This window comes from Pelodiscus sinensis, chromosome 3, assembly GCF_049634645.1.
Source record: "Pelodiscus sinensis isolate JC-2024 chromosome 3, ASM4963464v1, whole genome shotgun sequence".
Classification (NCBI taxonomy): Eukaryota; Metazoa; Chordata; order Testudines; family Trionychidae; genus Pelodiscus; species Pelodiscus sinensis.
The window spans coordinates 2862248-2880762 of NC_134713.1; the positions used below are offsets into that span (position 1 = coordinate 2862248).

The 18515-nt window shown below is 48.9% G+C and overlaps 1 protein-coding gene across 1 annotated transcript in view; it reads right to left on the minus strand.

Moving 5' to 3' along the window:
- The window catches only part of MTMR9 (myotubularin related protein 9), a 35997-nt gene extending 17704 nt beyond the window's left edge, over positions 1-18293 (minus strand). Inside the window, exons 1-3 of the mRNA XM_006115820.3 lie at positions 17658-18293; positions 13641-13749; positions 8396-8521 (exon numbers count right to left, since the gene is read on the minus strand). Of these exons, the coding sequence (XP_006115882.1) occupies positions 8396-8521; positions 13641-13749; positions 17658-17842 (420 nt within the window). The 5' untranslated portion in view covers positions 17843-18293. The remainder of the gene's footprint in view (positions 1-8395; positions 8522-13640; positions 13750-17657) is intronic.
- Positions 18294-18515: the final 222 nt, after the last annotated feature.

Sequence of the window (18515 nt, forward strand, 5' to 3'; positions counted from 1 at the left end):
GAAGACTGGACTGGTTTGGAGGTTAAAGATAGGTAGCCGAACATTCCTAGCCCTAATTTCTCCCTCAGAAATTTGCGATGGCCCCAAACTCACGCAAGCCAGTATGCCGACTCCTCACACAGACTTCCAGTGCCCACGGCTGTGCCCGTGCACAGCGGGGCTCCCAATGTCTCTCTCCCCTCTGTCCAGGGAAAGATAGAAGTGCGTGGTAGACCTTGCTCAGCACTGAGAAGACACCGAGTCTGCCCTGGAGCGAGGCGTGTTTCTGCTCAGCAAAGAAGAAACTGCTGGATATCTAGGGTCAGACTCCACCACGGAACACACGGAAAGGCCACTACGTATATCTCCCTGACTCGAGGGCTGATTTACTGACCTCTCTGCTAGAACCACTTACTGCTTAGGAGCAAGGACTCAGACGGCCGCTTCGTACAAGCCCAGCCTGTTGGCGATGATCATCATCACTTTAAAAGCCACGTTTGGAGCAAGAGCGGATCTAGTTCTTGGTGGACCAGAGACATACTGGAGGCCTGGGACAAGGACCCGCAACTACAGATCTTTCAGATGGGCAAGGCCACCCCCTGGCAGCCTGCCCTGATGGTGGAATGCCAGGCCACCCTGACCGGACATGCTCTGGAAAAGAGGCTGGAGGTTGCTCTACTGAAGCTGGTAACAACCCGATAAATGCTCCTTTGGAGTTAGGAAACCCATACTAGGGCAGCTACAAATGTCGTGGCACTATGGCCAGGGAGGCCGGATGAAAGTGCAAGATGCCTCTAAAAGCAGAAAGGGGGTTTTCACCATGGGGACACTGTACATGGCATGTATTGTCTCCACCTATCCCAGCAGAGCTTTTCCACTCCAAAAGGCAACTACTGCACATTCACACGAGCACTTGTGGATCACTAGAGCCCACCACATGGATGTTTACGTAAACTGGCCTGGCATTTGCTTTGGCTACAACAAACATCCAGGTTATAGTCACAAGAGACGGAAGGGCAGAAGATTCACCTGTGGAAGGGTCCTGACAAGAGGAGGAATAGCACCGCTGTTGTCTGAGGGTACGTCTTCACTGCACAGCTATTTCGGGATACCAGAATATTCGGAGGTATCCCGAAATAGCTACCCTGCATCTACACAAGCTGCCTGTTATTGCAAAATATTTTTCAAAATAACAGACGCGTTATTTCGCCATCCCAGTAAACCTCGTTGCACGAGACATAAGAGCTGGCTCGAAATAGCGCATTATTTCGAAATCTGGCATTGCGAAGACGCACCCAACTTCAAAATAAGATGCGTAATTTGCATAGCGCAAATTGAGTCTCTTCTTTTGAGTTTAGGGTGCTGTGTAGACGCACCCTTAGTCTGCTCGGCTATTGCTACCTCTCTGTTGCATTTTGTGCCTCTGCCCAATAGTTAGCATGGACCTTTATTACATTTATATCGTTCTCTGTAAGGATCTACTGTTGCATCTGGAATCCAGGAAGTTTATGCTGGCATGGGAGTGTTCTGAGAGTCTGATACCTGGGTGGTGGTTGAAGTTGTGTAAATCTATGAGGGAGCTTCGGCTGCCAATCCAGAGGATGAAAACACCATCAATTTTTGTCTTAGTTAAATTGTCAGTGCATTTGCCCAGAAATTCTTCCTCAAGGCAGCCCACAAAGAGGCTGGCTTACTGTGAAGCTTTCTTCTTACCCAGGGTTGGACAAAGCATGTGTTTTACCAGCGAGGATGAAATAGATGAGTTTGGGGTGAATATGGCCTTTGAGACACGAGGCACACAGCAATGCCATTATTGTGAGGAACTGCAAAGCTGGCGTGTCGGCAATGGAGAAATTATACTGGATGTAATGTTTTGTAAGGATTTCACACTCAATTTTTTCCCCTGAAGCAATCAACCTAACGATCAAAAGTGTGGTTTCATTCACTGTGGTATGCCCAGTTAGATTCTTTTCATAGCTCCATCGTGATGTAGTTTTCTGTCTAGGAATTCTATGATTCATGAAACTCTTAAAGTGCAATGCCTCATATTGGGCTAGTTACAAAGTACTCAAATGAAGGGTAGAATTTCCTGTTAGCAAATACAGGCAGTCCCCGGGTTACGTACAAGATAGGGACTGTAGGTTTGTTCTTAAGTTGAATCTGTATGTAAGTCGGAACTGGCGTCAGCCGCTGCTGAAACTGATCAGTTTCAACCGCGGCTGAATCTGGACGCCAGTTCTGACTTACATACAGATTCAACTTAAGAAACCCAGGCGTCCCCAAGTCAGCTGCTGCTGAAACTAATCAGCGGCTGATTCCAGGACGCCTGGGGCAGAGCAGCTGGGGTGCTGCTGGGTTTGTCCGGAGCAGCGCTGTGGGACCAACCCGGCAGCCCCCAGCTGCTCTACCCCAGGGGTAGGCAAGCAAAGCCTGGTCTTCTGGGGGGGGCACTAGCTGCACCTCGCCCCCCCCCCCCCCAGCAGACCAGGGGGACAGAAGCAAAGCCACGGAGCACGCCCGCAGCGGGACAGCCCGGGCGCGCTTGGGCTGTCCCCCTGCGGGCGTGGTCCGCGGCTTTGCTCCTGTCCCCCTGGTCTGCTGGGGGGGTCCAGCAAAGCCGCTGGACCCCCCCCAGCAGACCAGGGACACCAGAGCAAAGCCACCGCCTGGGCGGCTTTGCTCGTTTGCCCGGGAGCAAAGCCGCCAAGGCGGCGGCTTTGCTTGGGTGTCCCTGGTCTGCTGGGGGAGGGGGTCCAGTGGCTTTGCTGGACCACCCCAGCAGACCAGGAGGACAGGAGCAAAGCCGCCCAGGTGGGGGGAGTCCCGCTGCCTGGGCGGCTTTGCTCCGGGGCAAACGAGCAAAGCCGCCCAGGCAGCGGGACTCCCCCCGCCTGGGCGGCTTTGCTTGGGTGTACCTGATCAGCTGGGGGGGGGGTCCAGCGGCTTTGCTGGACCCCCCCAGCAGACCAGGGAGACCGGGAGAAGCTTTTCTCGCCCCGGAGGACACGGGTGGCGATCTGCCGCCCATGAGCTCCGGGGCGAGAAAAGCCTCGTTCGTAAGTGCGGATCCGACATAAGTTGGATCCGCGTAAGTCGGGGACTGCCTGTACAGAAGAGGAATTACTTGGAAGTACTGCTCATTGTGCAAACAATGGAGATGGTTAACATTACAAAATTGACCATCTTCTTGCATGTGCCTCTGTAAACATATCTGTGTCAGCATGTTTCAAGTATACACCTTCAGTACAAACTAATAGGGCCTTCAACCAGTGGAAAGGGTTAGTTTCCTATAATGTTCATACAAAGACATCAGCAGGATATTTTTCATTGACTCAGATTTTGTCTAGGTCTAAAAATGAAACCAACCTAGCTACATCATTCCCTGTGCACTGTAGTCAGGTTGACCTAGCCCCCAGTAGAGACACAATTCTTCCACTGACCTATTTACCAGCTCTAACAGGTCAACTAACGATACCGATGGAAGAAAATCCCTTCTTTCAACGTAGGAAGCTCCACACTGCGGTGCCACAGCACTGTTGTAGCTGAGCCCCTATAGCAGAGATATAATCCTACTGCCATAACTGAGCTGTAAAAACTGCTGTTGGGATGGATTTATTAGAACAGTATTGTCCTATATCTCACCCCACTGAGACAGGGTCGGTCAGTTGGTCACTCGGTCTCTCTCTCCCCATCACTAGATGACAACAGACTGCAACTTTAAATCGCTCCATCTTCCTGGGAGCACATCTGCATTCAACGTTCTTGCCACAGCATCCACGGGGAGGGTAAACAAGAATATGTTGCCATGCAGCATGACTAAGCAGGACCTAACCAAGTGAGTTATAAGATCAAGAACACATATTCCTGCGCATCCAGAAATATAATCTACGCTATCATGTGCCGAAAGTGTCCGTCTGCTATGTACATTGGACAAACATCTCAGACACTTCGCCAAAGGATTAATGCCCACAAAACAGATATCAGACAAGATCACAAAGAGAAAACAGTTTCTTGCCACTTTAACCAGAAAGGACACTCTCTAAATGACTTAGCCACCTGCATTCTGCTACAAAGACCTTTTACATCTGCACTTGAAAGGGAATCCTCTGAACTGTCATTCATGTTAAAATTCGACACTTACCAACGAGGACTTAACAAGTCTTTGAACTTTCTCACCCATTACCAAGACAGTTTCCCCAATTATCACCTGTAATACCATTAACTCACAAACATCCCACTCTCCCTACCTTTAATATCAGCAATTCACAGACACTTACCTTCCTTCCTCCCCCTTCCCACCCCCCCGCATCCCCCTTCTGTTCTGCATTGTGATTTGTCCTTTTCATATTTGTTCATTTTTTTAAATTGTATCCTTTGGTATATATGGTTGTGACTACTTTCTTCCACTATTTGATCTGAGGAAGTGGGTCTGGCCCACGAAAGCTCATCATCTAATAAACCATCTTGTTAGTCTTTAAAGTGCTACATTGTCCTGCTTCTTGCACTAAATGTGTGCAGTGCTGTACTTGAAGGATACTGTGCAATTTATTACAAAAGCAGGATGACATTCTGTCAATCAGTTTCATGTGAATGCAGTTACACATGGGGTACATGGCAGGAGCTCTACAGAATCTATGTGCCAGCTGAAAAGTTAAAGCAAACCAACAATTTTTCTAGTTTCCCCTCAACGTTGTAAACCTCTAAGGTTCTCATGCTAGGGATGTTAATTATCACTTAACTAGCTGGAGTTACCCGGCGTTGCTCAGGAAACCAGAGGAACGAAATGTAGAAAAAGAGTAGTCCATTATCTTTTTTTGAATGGTAGAAAACTTGCACTGATTTCTATAGGAATTAAAATATAGGTCCGCGCATCTCGGCCGGGGGGTGGGGGGGCACGCAGGAGGGGCGCCCCAGCTTGCGCCCAGGGCTGCAGGTGCCATGGGAGGCAGGGCAGATGCCCGAGCCGTTGTGCACGAGGGGTCTGGCGTGGCAGAGGCATGTATCTAGACATACCCACAGTGTCTAAGTTATTAGCGCACAAACATACTCCTTTATTGATTATTCAATCTAATATATCTCATGAATTCTTATTGGTTACGCAACTATTCTGAGTTACCAGAATGGGGGTGAGGGCAGCCAGCATGCTCCAGCCCCACTCCTGAGAAGCCCCCCGTCACTCCACACTGCTGCCTCTTATACAGCGAGGGGTGCCAGGTGAGAAATTATTTTGAGGGGAACCAGTTTAAAAACCAGCTCCACTGTCACCCCACACTGCTGCCTCTGATCCAGAGGCAGCAGCGTGGGAGTGGCAGGAGCTCCTGATCCAGAGGCAGCAGCACGGGATGGCAGCAGCCTATGTCTGGGAGTTAGGGATCTGAGTTCCCGGACTTGGTGCAGCTTAAAACTGAGCCTGCCCACCCGGCTCCTAACACACTGTAAATGCAGAGCTGCAGTGGGGTTAGGTCGCAGACCCGTCACAAGCCAGGTGAAACTCATTCAGCCCTTAGACTAACATGGCAAAGTAGCTCTTAGCGAGGGATGTTCATGGTTAACCGGTGAGGTGTCTCAGTTACGGCTCACCAGTGCAAGTTGGAGCCACCCTATCGTCAAGGAGCTGCCCCCTGGTCTGGCACCCTCGGGACCTGAGTGGTCCCGGACCGGGGAGCTTGCTGGACCAAGGGAGGTCAATGTTCCCCTGCTGCCGGCTACTCATGTTGGGGCTTGCTGCTCTGCTAACGCTGGCCAGCCAGGGCTCCCCTCTGCTGTCTGCTCGGCTGCCACCAGGAGTTCCCTTGCTGGGACGCCTAGCTACTCCGGCCCTGCTGCCACCAGCGTTTTCCAGGTTACTCTGGGCAGGGCTGCCAGGCTGCCCCGCTGCTGCCAGGGAATCCCCTGCTGGGGTGAGGACTCCCCCTGCCGCCACCTGGCCCCGCTGCCCGCCGGGTATTCCCCAATCAGGGCTGGGGCTCCTCAGCTGCTGCCTGGCCTCAGTACCACCAGGGGTTGCTGCGGGATTTCCCATCCCAGCCACTGCTGGCCCAGCTGGGACTCGCTAGGTTCCCAGGCCCAGCCGCTGCTGGCCCAGCTGGGACTCTCCAGCGCTTGTGTTATCCCTGCTGGCTCCCACTCCCGACCTCCGGAGCTCTGTAGTGCAGTAACATCCATGGCACTTCCAGAGCACTGATGTTGCCGGACCCGAGAGCCCCGGATTGGGGAGGTTCAACCTGTATTAATTGGCTCCCTCCAGCTCAATGAAAAAGTTGAATGAATAAGAAATATTCGGTCAACAGTAATTTCAACGGCTGTTCTTGGGAAGTAAATCTAGAGTGTTTTGAACAAGTTCCACGCGATCACTTCTCCCGCAGCAGGGTGAGTTTAAAGGTTTGGAATAAGAAATGTCAATTCATCTTTATCTGTTAACAGCTCGCGGTTTCAGTCCATAATCAGTGACTCTCAAGGAAGCCTAACACCATACAGCAGTGGTCTGCAAGGTAAAACTGTCCAAACCTCAGGTGCACAGGAAGACAAGGGAGCCAGCAATGACAATGTATCTAGATGCTTTTAATGTACAGCTACACGTAATAGCAGTTTGTAGAGAACAGACACTGTGGGCATCTAGCTAGCACAGAAATAAATGGCAGGTAGAAAGTGAGGCGAGGGTTAGGTGGGGAGAGCAGAGTGCCCCACATGCTTGAACTCCCAGGCTCCTTACGCTCCGTGGCTCTCCACACGCCTACGCTGTGCCTTCCTAATCTGGAGGCTGTTTTTAGCAGGGTCGCATCCTGCTGCCTCCTCCCCACCGCCAGCATCTCTCTGTGCTAAGGACACTTCAGTTCTGTACCGATCACAGCAAACCAATCCGGCCAGACAAAACAACACGCTTCATTATCAGCCATAAATGGGGAACAGCAAGTGTCATAGACGTTCGACTGAGCTGTGGCTTAAAAAAAACCAAACAAACCCTCAGCGTTCACTTTTTGTTCTCATTACGTACCCATGGCCGTGGTCAATGGCATGCGAAGCACCACAGAGACTTTGTGCAACTTTCACGTCTGGAACATTCGGGCCTGGCAGAGGTTCAACTGAGCTCGCATTAACACTGCTGGGAACCAGTGATGCAACAGGTTAACCAGTGGGGGCTGCTCCAGCACCGTATGGGGCCCGCCCTTGGAGTGCGGGGGCTGGGAGCCAGCAGAGCAAGGGGCAGCTCCGGCATGGGCACTAGGAGCCAGGAGCCAACCTCGGTGTGGCACTTGGGGCAGGAGCCCCGTGAGTTGGGGGCTGCTCCAGCGGGGCTGCAGTGGTCCCCAGACCGGACCCCACTTAATCAGTAAAACGTTAGGTCAGCCTAACGTGTTACCGATTAACTGGGATTTTACATCCCTAGTGGGAACTCTTTGGCCAGACTCTTCTTTTTTAAACCATTATCAGTTTTAACTTGGTTTAGCAAGTTTACTGACATGATGGTGAAAACAGATCCTCCACAGGTGCCTTGCCTGCACATGCTGACAGTGTTGGCAATGGCTCAGATGAACCAGTAGGATTGGGGAGGGGGCGGGTGTAGACTTCCCCCATTGCAAATAAGGCTTGAGACTGCTTAGAACTCTGTGTTTATTTTCACCCATTCAACTCCAATTCCTGAACTGGGGCTAGGAGAAAGTTCTTTAGACAGTGGTCCCCAACCTTTTGGGGATGCCGGGCGCTTGGGGGCGGGGCCACTCACACGCTGGGCACCCGGGGGCAGGGCTGTGCACGGGGGCGGGGCCACCCATACGCCGTGTGCCCGGTGCCGGCGCCACCCATGCGCCGTACTGCCGGAGCCAGCGCAGCTCCTATGCCGCACGCCCAGGGGTAGAGCTGCCCATATGCCACATGCCCGGAGCCGGCACTGCTCCTGTGTCACGCGCGCCTGGGGCCGGCACAGCCCTTGAGCCATGCACCCGGGGGCGGGACCGTCCATACGCTGTGCGCCCAGGGGCCACGACCGCCCATGCGCCACGTGCCCGGGGGCAGGGACGGGGCTGGCCCTGATCACTCAGCGGGCACACAGAAATGGCCCGGCGGGCGCCATGGCACCCATGGGCACCACGTTGGGGACCACTGCTTTAGAGACTAACAGCCCAGCCCCTTTAATTAAGGGCTGAAAAACTCCTCTGTTACAGTTCTCCAACCCCAGAACAGGTGCCAAACACCCAGCCCCAAGAGCACACAGGTTATTTCTGGCCCAAGAACAGTTTCCATTTTCCATCCCCCACTGGGTTTAGCTGATTTCACTAAGGGCTCCGTCCTACACAGGGCTGCATGAAACAGCTCAGACCAAACACACACCCACATAAAAACATTTGGCCGGATCAAATCCCAAGTGATTGTTTCACTTTCTTTGTATGGCTACAAAAATTCCTAATATGCAACTTACCACTGAACTGAGATGTTCGAACTCTCGCTCAGGCAGAAAGGCGCGCCAGCCATCTTCGACAACTTCAAACATGGGCCGGTAAAAGAAGGGATACATCAAAGTGACCGAATCCAGGGTAGACAACGCCTGTGGAAAAATGAAGCGTCAGTTTGTGTGCTCACCCTTCCGCCAAAATTTTAGAACAACGTTCCCATCTTTTAGTTTTGCCAATACAATTTGAATTCAAAGTTTGTGCAGAACATCTGGATCTAGACTCACACCTTTCATCTACCCTTACAAAAAAGTGATGGTATTTTACCGCAGCCGGTCCAAAATTCTACAACTTCCAACAGCGATCCTGCAGCAGTCTGACCTATCACACTAGTAGTTTTTTGAGAAACGGTTTCTGCAGAGCAGGCGTAACAGCGCAAGCTTCTCTAACGTGGGCGGCAGCCTCATCTCGGCATCTTAGCTCTGAGGCCAAGAAGAAAATTATCAGGGAGGCAAAGGATTGAATGGACAAGGAAGTAACAGACAAGGATACACACCTCTCTCTGGAGTGGCCTGACATCATTAGCTGATTTTACAGGGCACTGAACAGCTAGCTGGTAACAATATTTGTCTAGTGCCAGGCTGGACTAGCGAATGACCTAGTGGTAAAAGGTTCCATATCCTATTATTAATTCAGAATTCCCTGCCATGGTTCCCATCTTTATATTTGCCCATTTTACTGTGCTGCAGTGTAAAATAAAGCAGAGTTTGTTGAGGCCTTTTATGTTTTTAATACAAACGGCAAAAAGCTTTTGATCAGGCTTTTTCAAAACAACAAAACCATCCAAAGCACCATACTTGGCGGTGATGGGGGGGGGGGGGAGGGGGGGAGAGACTACAACCATATGGACATCTGTTGGGAATATAATACAGCAGAGGACAGATTATGCAACAAGTTCTTGGAATGCCCTGGAGACTTTTTATTACAGAAGGTGGAGAAAGCGATTAGGGGAGAGGCTTTCTAGATTGGATTCTTACTAAAAGGAAGGACCCCGGCTGAGAATTTGAAGATAGGGGACAGCTTGAGCGAAAGTGATCATGAAAGGCTGAAGAGGAGTAGCCGAGTTAGTCTGTAACTGGTAAAACTTAAACAATGAATTGTCTAGCAGTACCTTCCAGACAAAAAAGAAGATTAAGGGGGGACATGATAGCGGTTTTCAAATATCTAAAAGGGTGTCACAAGGAGGAAGGAGAAAATTTGTTCCTCTTGGTTTCTGAGGACAGGACAAGGAGTAATGGGCTTAAAGTGCAGCAGGGGAGGTTTAGATTGGACATTAGGAAAAAATTCCTAACTGTCAGGGTGGTCAAATATTGGAATAAATTGCCAAGGGAGGTGGTGGAATCTCCCTCTCTGGAGATATTTAAGAACAGGTTAGATAGACATCTGTCAGGGATGGTGTAGACGGAGCTTGGTCCTGCCTTGAGGGCGGGGGGCTGGACTCGATGACCTCTTGAGGTCCCTTCCAGTCCTATGATTCTATGAAAACGTGTAGATCAGTGGTCCCCAACCTTTTGGGGCTGCCGGGTGCCCGGGGGCGGGGCCACGCATGCGCCGCGCGCCCAGGGTGCAAGAATGGCTTGGGCCGGCTCTGGTCACTCGGCGGGCGCACATAAATGCCCCAGCGGGCGCCATGGCCCCCGCGGGCACCGCGTTGGGGACCACTGGTGTAGATGATATCACGAGCTTTTGTGGGCACAAACCACTTCTTCAGATGAATGGCCATTCAGAAGAGTCAGCAGGTTTTTTTAAAGGAACACTGTTAAGAGTGCAAGAGCAATCTATGCTGGTATATGGGAAAGAGGAAGTCTGATAAGAGACCACCTTGGCTTACACAGGAAATCTTCAATAACCGGAGCCTCCATAAAAGCTCACACAAAAAGTGGAGATTAGATCAAATAACAACGGGTGAGTAAAACCAAATCCACCCAGCACCGCAATCATGCTGGGCCAAAGTAAGAAACACCAGGCAAGAGTTAAACTAGCTAGAGGCATGAAGGGGAACAAGAAAGCATATTACAAGTACACGAGAAGCAAGACGAAGACCAAAAGACAGGGCAGGCCCATCACCCAGAGAAGCGGAAAAAAGACAACAGTAGAACACACAGCAACGTCTGCAGCATTAGATGACTTCTTTGTTTCAGTTTTCACCAAAAACAACTGAGGGGTGATTGGATGACTAACATAGTGAACATGTGTGTAAATGGGGTAGGATCTGAGGCTAAAATAGAGAATCAATATATAGTAGCCCAGTGTCTGCGAGTCTGTAATGTGTATGTCACCGCCCCCCCCCCTTTCCCTCCTGCTGTGCCCCTCAGCCGGGCCGCCGGGGGAGCCAGCATTGCAAGGGGCCATTTGGGCTCTCCCGTGGCGGAAGGGAAAGGAGGGCCGGGGCATTGACATACACAGCCCCAGCATCTGGCCGTGTATGTCACCGCCCCGCCCCCCTCCCTCGCGGCAGCCCAGCTGAGCAGGCAGCACTCAGCCACGGCGGGAGGGGAAGAGGAAGGGGGGCAGGGAGAGCTGGAGGGGAGAGAGAGGCAGGAGGAGGAGGAGAAGAGAAAGGGAGAGTGAGAGGCAGGAGGGGGAGAAGAGAAAGAAAGAGACAGAGAGAGAGAGAGGCAGGAGGCGGAGGAGAGCTGAGAGAGAGCAAGAGAGAGCGCGCGCTCAGGAGAGAAGACCTGAAAATCCCATCTTATGACGGGCCAATTGGCTAGTGAACTCAAGAATTACTTATACAAGGTAGAGGTCTTGAAGTTGGCAGGGCCTTACAAAACACATCCTAGAATACTTAGGGACCTGCTGATGATCATTGAGAACTAGTGCAGGACTCCAGAGTTTCCAGGGGACTGGAAAAGGGCAAATCCAATACTTATCTATAAAGAAGGGAATAAGGACGCCATAGGGAATTACAGACCAGCTAGCTTTAGTATGGTACTCAGAAAGATAATGGAAGAAATAAACAAGCAATTTGTAAGCGGCAGAATAAGTAAGAGTCAACATGCAGTTGTCAAAAACAAATCACGTCAAAGCAACTTTATACCTTGTTTGTGGAAAGAGGAGAAGTAGTACATGTGATATATCTCGACTATAAGGCTTCCAACACAGTCTCATAAGATCTTCTCAAACAAACCAGAGAACTAGAACCTAGACGAACCTACTATAAACTGGGTGCACAACCGATTGGAAAAGCATATTCAGAAAATAGTTATCAATGTTTCACTATTAAACTGGAGGGGCATATTAAGTAGGAGCCAGTGGCGGGGAGGGAGGAAGGAAAGCTATCCTAGTTATGGGTCTATTCACTATCTTCATAAATTATTTGGTTAATGGCTGAGAGAGTACACTTACAGTTCACAGACAGTACCAAGATGGGAGGGGCTGCAAGTGCCTTAGGGGACTGGATTAAAACTCAGAATGATATTGACAAACTGGAGAAACAGTCTGAAATAAACATGAGGAAATTCAATAAGGGCAAGTGCCGAGAGCATGCTTAGGAAGGAATAATCAATTGCACAAATACAAAATGGTAATGACTGCCTAGGAAGGAGTATGGCCTAAAAGGATCAGGGAGTTATAGTGCATCACAAACTTAGGAGGAGTGAAATATGTAATACCATTGCAAAAAAGATATTCTGGGATGTATTAGCTCAAGTATTATAAACAAGACACATGTAGTAATTCTGCTCCACCACTGATGAGACCTTAACTAGTGTATTGTATCCAGGTCTGGCCACCACACTCTGGGAAAGATGTGGACAAATTGGAGAAATCCAGAGAAGAGCAAAAAAAGCTATTAAAAGGTCTAGAAAACACGATCTATGAGGAGAGATTGAAAAATCTGGGTTTATTTAGAGTGGAGAAGACAAGACTGAGGGGGGACATAACAGTCTTCAGGTAGGTAAAAGGATGTTATGAAGAACAGGGTGATAATTGTTCTCCTTATCTTGAGGACAGGATAAGAAGTAACTGGTTTAAATTGCAGCAAGGAAGATTTAGGTTAGGAACTTTTTCCTAATGTCTATCTGTAGGGGTAATCACGCACTGGAACAAATTACCAAGGGTGACTATGGAATCTCAATCACTGAACATTTTAAAAAACAGGCTGGAGAAATGCCTTTCAGGGACAGTCTAGATAATACTTAGCCTTGCCTCATTGCAAGGGACTGAACTAGATGACCTAGAGCAGTCTCTTAGAGTCCTAAATTTCTATGAATCCATGGACCATTTGACACAGTCCTGCAGAATCAATTATTGGAAGTAGAAGACAAGGGATAGCTTGAGAATATAAACTATGTTTCTATAATTAGCCTGGAAATAAACTGTTTGTCAAGTTACTTGCTGTACTTTAAGCACAGTGTAATTTAACTGCAGTATAATTTGCCTAAATCCAAATTTAGTGACACACACAAAAGCACTGCAAAACAGACAGATCTAGAACACTTGTGATGCTTTTTTACTTTCTGTGGGTATTTCCCATGCAATGTTTTTCCTAAGAGTTACATTTGCATGACAGTACAGCAGAAGTGTGGAAACAAGAGACTCGTTAAACAGGAAGACAGCTCAGAGAGCTCATTTTAAATAACATTCACCCATCTTGGTAAAACCAGCTAATTAAAGCTACTTGCTCTTTGCTTGTTACTTAGCTTAGACAAATGAAACTAGATTAGAGAGCTTCAGTGGCTTATTTTCATTCACAAGCACAGTCCTGTTATGTTTGGGAAAAGCCAAACACCATGGTGAGACATTTGATTAAAAAGGGGAACTATGTTTTTGCTAGTTGTGTGAGAAAACCCAAACATACTTCAGACAATAATCCATTACTCTTCCAACCCAAATGAGTGATTTTATGCTTTTGTTCACGTCCTAAAACAGTCTGAAGCATTCGTAGTGGCAATAAGGCTTTACTGTATTACTCTAACGTCCACTAGACTCAATTATTTGATAGATCCAGGGCCATACAAGTTCCCTAATAAGAACTTCCTCACCTTGGCTGCTTTGATCATCTGAAACATGACTACCAGGATCTCTCTCAGCAACTGAAAATTAAAGCTTAGTTTTTACCCTCCTATAAGCCTACATTCTGCTAGCTTCTACTTCAACTATTTTGAACAGTTGATCGTAGTTATGACTTGAACAATGCTTTGAAAATGTAAGTGCTATGGAACTCTACGGAAGTGTCATTTATTACTATGAGTAAATATTAAAAGCTCTTACCTCAATAGAGCTAGCAATGTTCAGACACTCCTCCATTCCAGGTATATCCAGTTGAATAATCCGCAGATCTTTGCATTTTATAATGATGGTGCCTAACGAGCCAACAAACCTGCAGTGAAAGACACAGAATGTTCAACTACGAAGAGAAGTAGCCTTTATCGAAGTCCAAATTCCTAGATGAATATACACAGGTCTTCCAGCAGCTCATACATGCAAAAGAAAGCTCCGACAAGTAGTAATTTATCTGCTACGCATTCTTTTAGAAAATGTGCTATTCAAATCTTTCGGCAAGCCGTGTTTACACATAACTTGTGTTACTCGCTAATACTATAGGGCTGTGTCTACATTGATGAGATTTTGCGCAAAAGTGGCCGCTTTTGTGCAAAAACTTGCCACCTGTCTACACTGGCTGCGAGTTCTTGCGCAAGAACACTGACGTTCTAATGTAAGAAATCAGTGCTTCTTGCACAAGAACTATGATGCTCCCACTCAGGAATAAGCCCTCTGGCGCAAGTGTTCTTGCACAAGAGGCCAGTGTAGACAGGCAACACGAATTTCTTGCGCAAGAAAGCCCAATGGCTAAAATGGCCATCGGAGCTTTCTTGCACAAGAGTGTCTCTACACTGGCACAGATGCTTTTGCGCAAAAGCACATCTCTTGCGCAAAAGCACATGCCAGTGTAGATGCTCTCTTGCGCAAATACTTTAATGCAAAAACTCTTGCGTTAAAAGTATTTGCGCAAAATCTTGCCAATGTAGACGTAGCGCACCCCCCCCCCCCCCCCCCGGATAGGAATCTTCTGAGTGTGCCGCTATAAGAGATAAAACAAGTATTTAATGGTGGCCTGCAAAAAAAAAAAATGGATGTACGCCTTTGCCTTTTGGGGGGGGGGGGGGGGGGACTTCTGCTGGTGGTGTGTGGGTATGTATCTGTTGAGGAGGATTAAAAGTTTTCTTCCTGTTTTCTAATATTTATCTCCCCCTCTCCCCCCACAAACAATCCCCAAATCTCAGGTATTTCACCTGTGACCTTTCTGATACTGCTAGAGAACGCAGACTGAGAGCTCTCTAATTCATTAACGGAATCACAGTACTGTTGAATCCAACAGAATTTTGTCTGTGTTTTGGTTAATCTTCAACTCAAAAGAAAAAATATTTCAGTCTGAATAAAAACTATGCCACCACCCCTTAAACAAACAGGCGTCACTTTCTTGGTAGCTGCAAGGTCATCACTGTATTAGGTTCTTTAGTCCTCAGAACCTTCCAGGAGTAAGAGGTACACTAGCCCTTCATGTTTAATGTAAAAACATGCAGGAAAAAAAGCACCTATTAAAAATGCCTTAGGTGTTCTTTATGCACCAAAAAGCAGCATTGATTTTGAGGAAAAAAGGTTGATTTCCTTCATGTTAACTAGCAACCAATAAAAAAACATTGCTGTTAAAAATACAAAGGCTGGAAGTGAGTAGGAAAACAAGGGAAGGGAGATAAATACTCAAATGACTCAGCGCATGAGCATGTTTGCAGAAGATGAAAGAGTTTAGCAAGACAGATGAGGAGTTCAATTGTCACCATCTTTAGACTGAACCAGGCTTGTCCCGTATCCAATTACGGAGTTATGTGGGGCTTAATGTAAGTGGGCTCGGTAAATTAGAGACTGGGAGGGAGGTTTTACTACTAGGCCTACATTCAGCTGGCTATGACTTTGACCATATCACTTCACCTCCATGTTTCTGTTCCCCCACCTATAAAATGAGCATAGAGTGGCTAGCTCTCTCAGAGACAGCGTGGGAAGCATTCTATAAGCAGCGCCTATCAAGAGGATTGATTTGCAGAAGAAAGGCGATACAGAAATATGCCCTATAATACAGTCAGACTGATTTTCAAACCAGTTCGCAGTTTTGTCTTGGCATCCCTTTATGTTTTAGCCTCACAGCTAATGGCGGGTGCAATCTGTTGATGGCACAATGCTAGCCCTGATCAAATGCAGGCCCAGACTGACATGCAGGCCCTCGGAAGCAGCACAGGCAGTATAGCTGTAACTGTCTGAATGCTAGGGATTTAAGAGTGTAAATGACTAACAGTTTAACTCATAAGGGCTGCTCGCTCTGCTCCAGGGGAGGAGGCATCCCTGATGCAAGGAAGCCTGCTCCCAGGGCAGCTTCGCTGCGGGCTCTGCAGTATAAATCAAAGTTTTATACTGCAGAGCCTGCAGTGTGGGTAACCGTATAACTGCTGAGATTTTCAGCGGTTACACAGTTAGCCTATTACACGATTTTTAACATCCCTACTGAATACAGTACAGCCGTCAATGCAGGTACGAGCACCTATATAAAAGATAAGATAAAATCCGGTGGGTCTGTAATTTGGTCTGCTAAGCCTTTATTTCAGCTAATAAACCATTAATTTCTTCACTCAGTAGCTGTGTGACTGTTTCTCCAGCACGGAAGAACTGGAAGAATTTGGGACAAATGAAGGAATAGTGTTCAGCTTCAACGATGATCCCATGTGCCTGCATGCCCTCCTATTTCATAACTTCCTGTAGTAACAGTTTACAACAAGTGGGGCTATTTTTCCTCTCTGCATTTCCTGGAGTATCCTGACATCGCAGAGTCAATAAAGACGGCTCTTCTCCACAATGAGATCAATAGGCCGTACGTGTAAAAAGAGTCACTGAAGAATGGCAAAAAGCTACTAAAAAGAGCAGCAGTTTTGGAGCTCATGCCTCAAAATGATTATGAAAAATTTTCAGCCTAAGCACAAAAATCTGCTCACCTATCTTTATCAGAAGGACACTACAAAAAAAAAACAATATTCTACTTGCCCATCAAAGAGATATTCACATCAGCAAAGCGAAAGGGTAAAATTCTGTAATCCTGCGCTAATCCCATATTGGTTTGTCTTAGGGACATCGCTATATGTGAACTAAAGCAGAGCTATTTACTGGGCCCTACATAAGGGCCCCATGTTGTAATCCCTGGCGTTTTTTCCCTCTAAAGCAGGCAACAAGGATTTTTAAGAGGAAACCTCTAAATGGATCAGATGGGATAGGATAGAATGGCACCGTGATGGAGTCTATACTGCAGAAGAGTAGCCAATAGTCCTCAAATTTGTCAGGCTGATGAGGAAGAGGTAGAGATAGTATTGTATTAGTTCCTATATGGCAGTGTGACTTCACGTAGAGAGTATTGGACAGAGTCTCCAAAAATATGGTTTCTATTCCTGGCTCTACCATTGGCCTTGTTGTGACACTTTGAAAACATCATTTCACCTATGTATACCTCAGAGATAATGATAAGAGCGGTCATACTGGGTCAGACCAAAGGTCCACCTAGCCCAGTAGCCTGTCTGCCAACAGTGGCCAATGCCAGATGCCCCAGAGGAAGTGAACAGAACAGGGAATCATCACAAGACCCCTCGCAAGACAAACAGGCTAGGGACATTATCCCTACCCATTCTGACTAATAGCCATCCATGGACTTATCCTCCATGATATACTTTGTAAAGCACGTTGAGATTTACAAATGGAAAGCAATGTACAAAAGTTAAGTATTATTATTATACTGTAGCCAATGTTCCAAGTTTTTTCCATCCGTACGCAGAATAAATTTTGTTACGTGCACCAAAGCACGTGCAGATGTGCACCACCAATATAAATACACACTGCTGGTTGTGGTCAGCTGCGGCTTCTCTGCCAGTCAGCTGGGCAGCACCTGCATCTCTCCTGGGCAGCCAGCCAAGCGCTCAGCTTACAGGGAACGCTTTCACCTACACACTTTGCTATCTCCGGTCAACCCAGGAAAGCAGGCAATGATCACCCCCATTTTACAGAAGAAGGAAACCAAAGCAGAAGTGAAGTAACTCAACCAATGTCCAAAACAGGACTAGAATCCAGTTACCCAGACGCTCACGCTTCTGCTTAGTACTAAACCCTTGGGCTCCTGATGCCCAATTCTTTGCCGTGCTCCCCACCCCCCTTAGGAAGAGACGGAACTAGATGGGTGCAAAGACGTGAAAATACCTTTTTTCTATGGAGTCAATGTTGGAGTGCAGCAGCCACAGCTCCTCAGCATTGTCCTGGCGCCGGGAGGAGAGGATGAGGTGGTGGCCAGTCAAGCACAGGGTCCCCTCCACCGCCGGATAGAAGGGGCGGTGCAGGACCACGTTATCCGCGCGGGGTGTCTTGATGAGCTCTGCAAACTCCATGTCTCCCCGGGGCTGGCACAGGCCTGGGCGCGACCTTGGCAGGTAACCAGCTGGCAGGGGGCGAGCCCGAACTCTCCACTCTCCTGGGGCCGAAGGGGGGGGGATCCAGACTATCCCCAGGGCCCTTCCCCGAGCGCAGGGGGCTAGGAACTAGCAGGGAGGCACAGGGGTGGGGTGGGGCATCACTGACAGGGGTGGGGGGGCCCAGCGCCCGCCTTGGGGGTGAGGGAGCCACGTGCTTCTCTCCTGGGGGGGTGTCACAAGCCCCCCTCTCCGTGGGGGGAGGGGCAACAGGACCGGGGGAGGGGGGGTGTCACAATGTGCGAGGGGCCAGCTCAGGGTGGGGCACGGCCCCTGCTCCCACGGGGGGGTAACCCCAGGCCTCAGCGGGGGGGGTCACAACCCTAGGCCGGGGGGGCGTTGTCACAGCAACGGGGGGGGGGGCACGGGCGGAAGTGGCTCTCCCCCTGGGTTCCGGCCGAGCCGCGGCCCCGCAGCAGCAGCCCCAGCGGCCAGAAGCCCAGTCCCGGCCTGGGCCCCGGATGGTGGGGCACGGAGAGGGCGGGGTTGCTGGAAACCCCACCCCCGCACCCACACACGTGACTCCACGGACCAATCCGCGGCCACCGTCCCGCAGCGTGCGGGCGGAAGACACGCGCGCACGCTGCCGGCG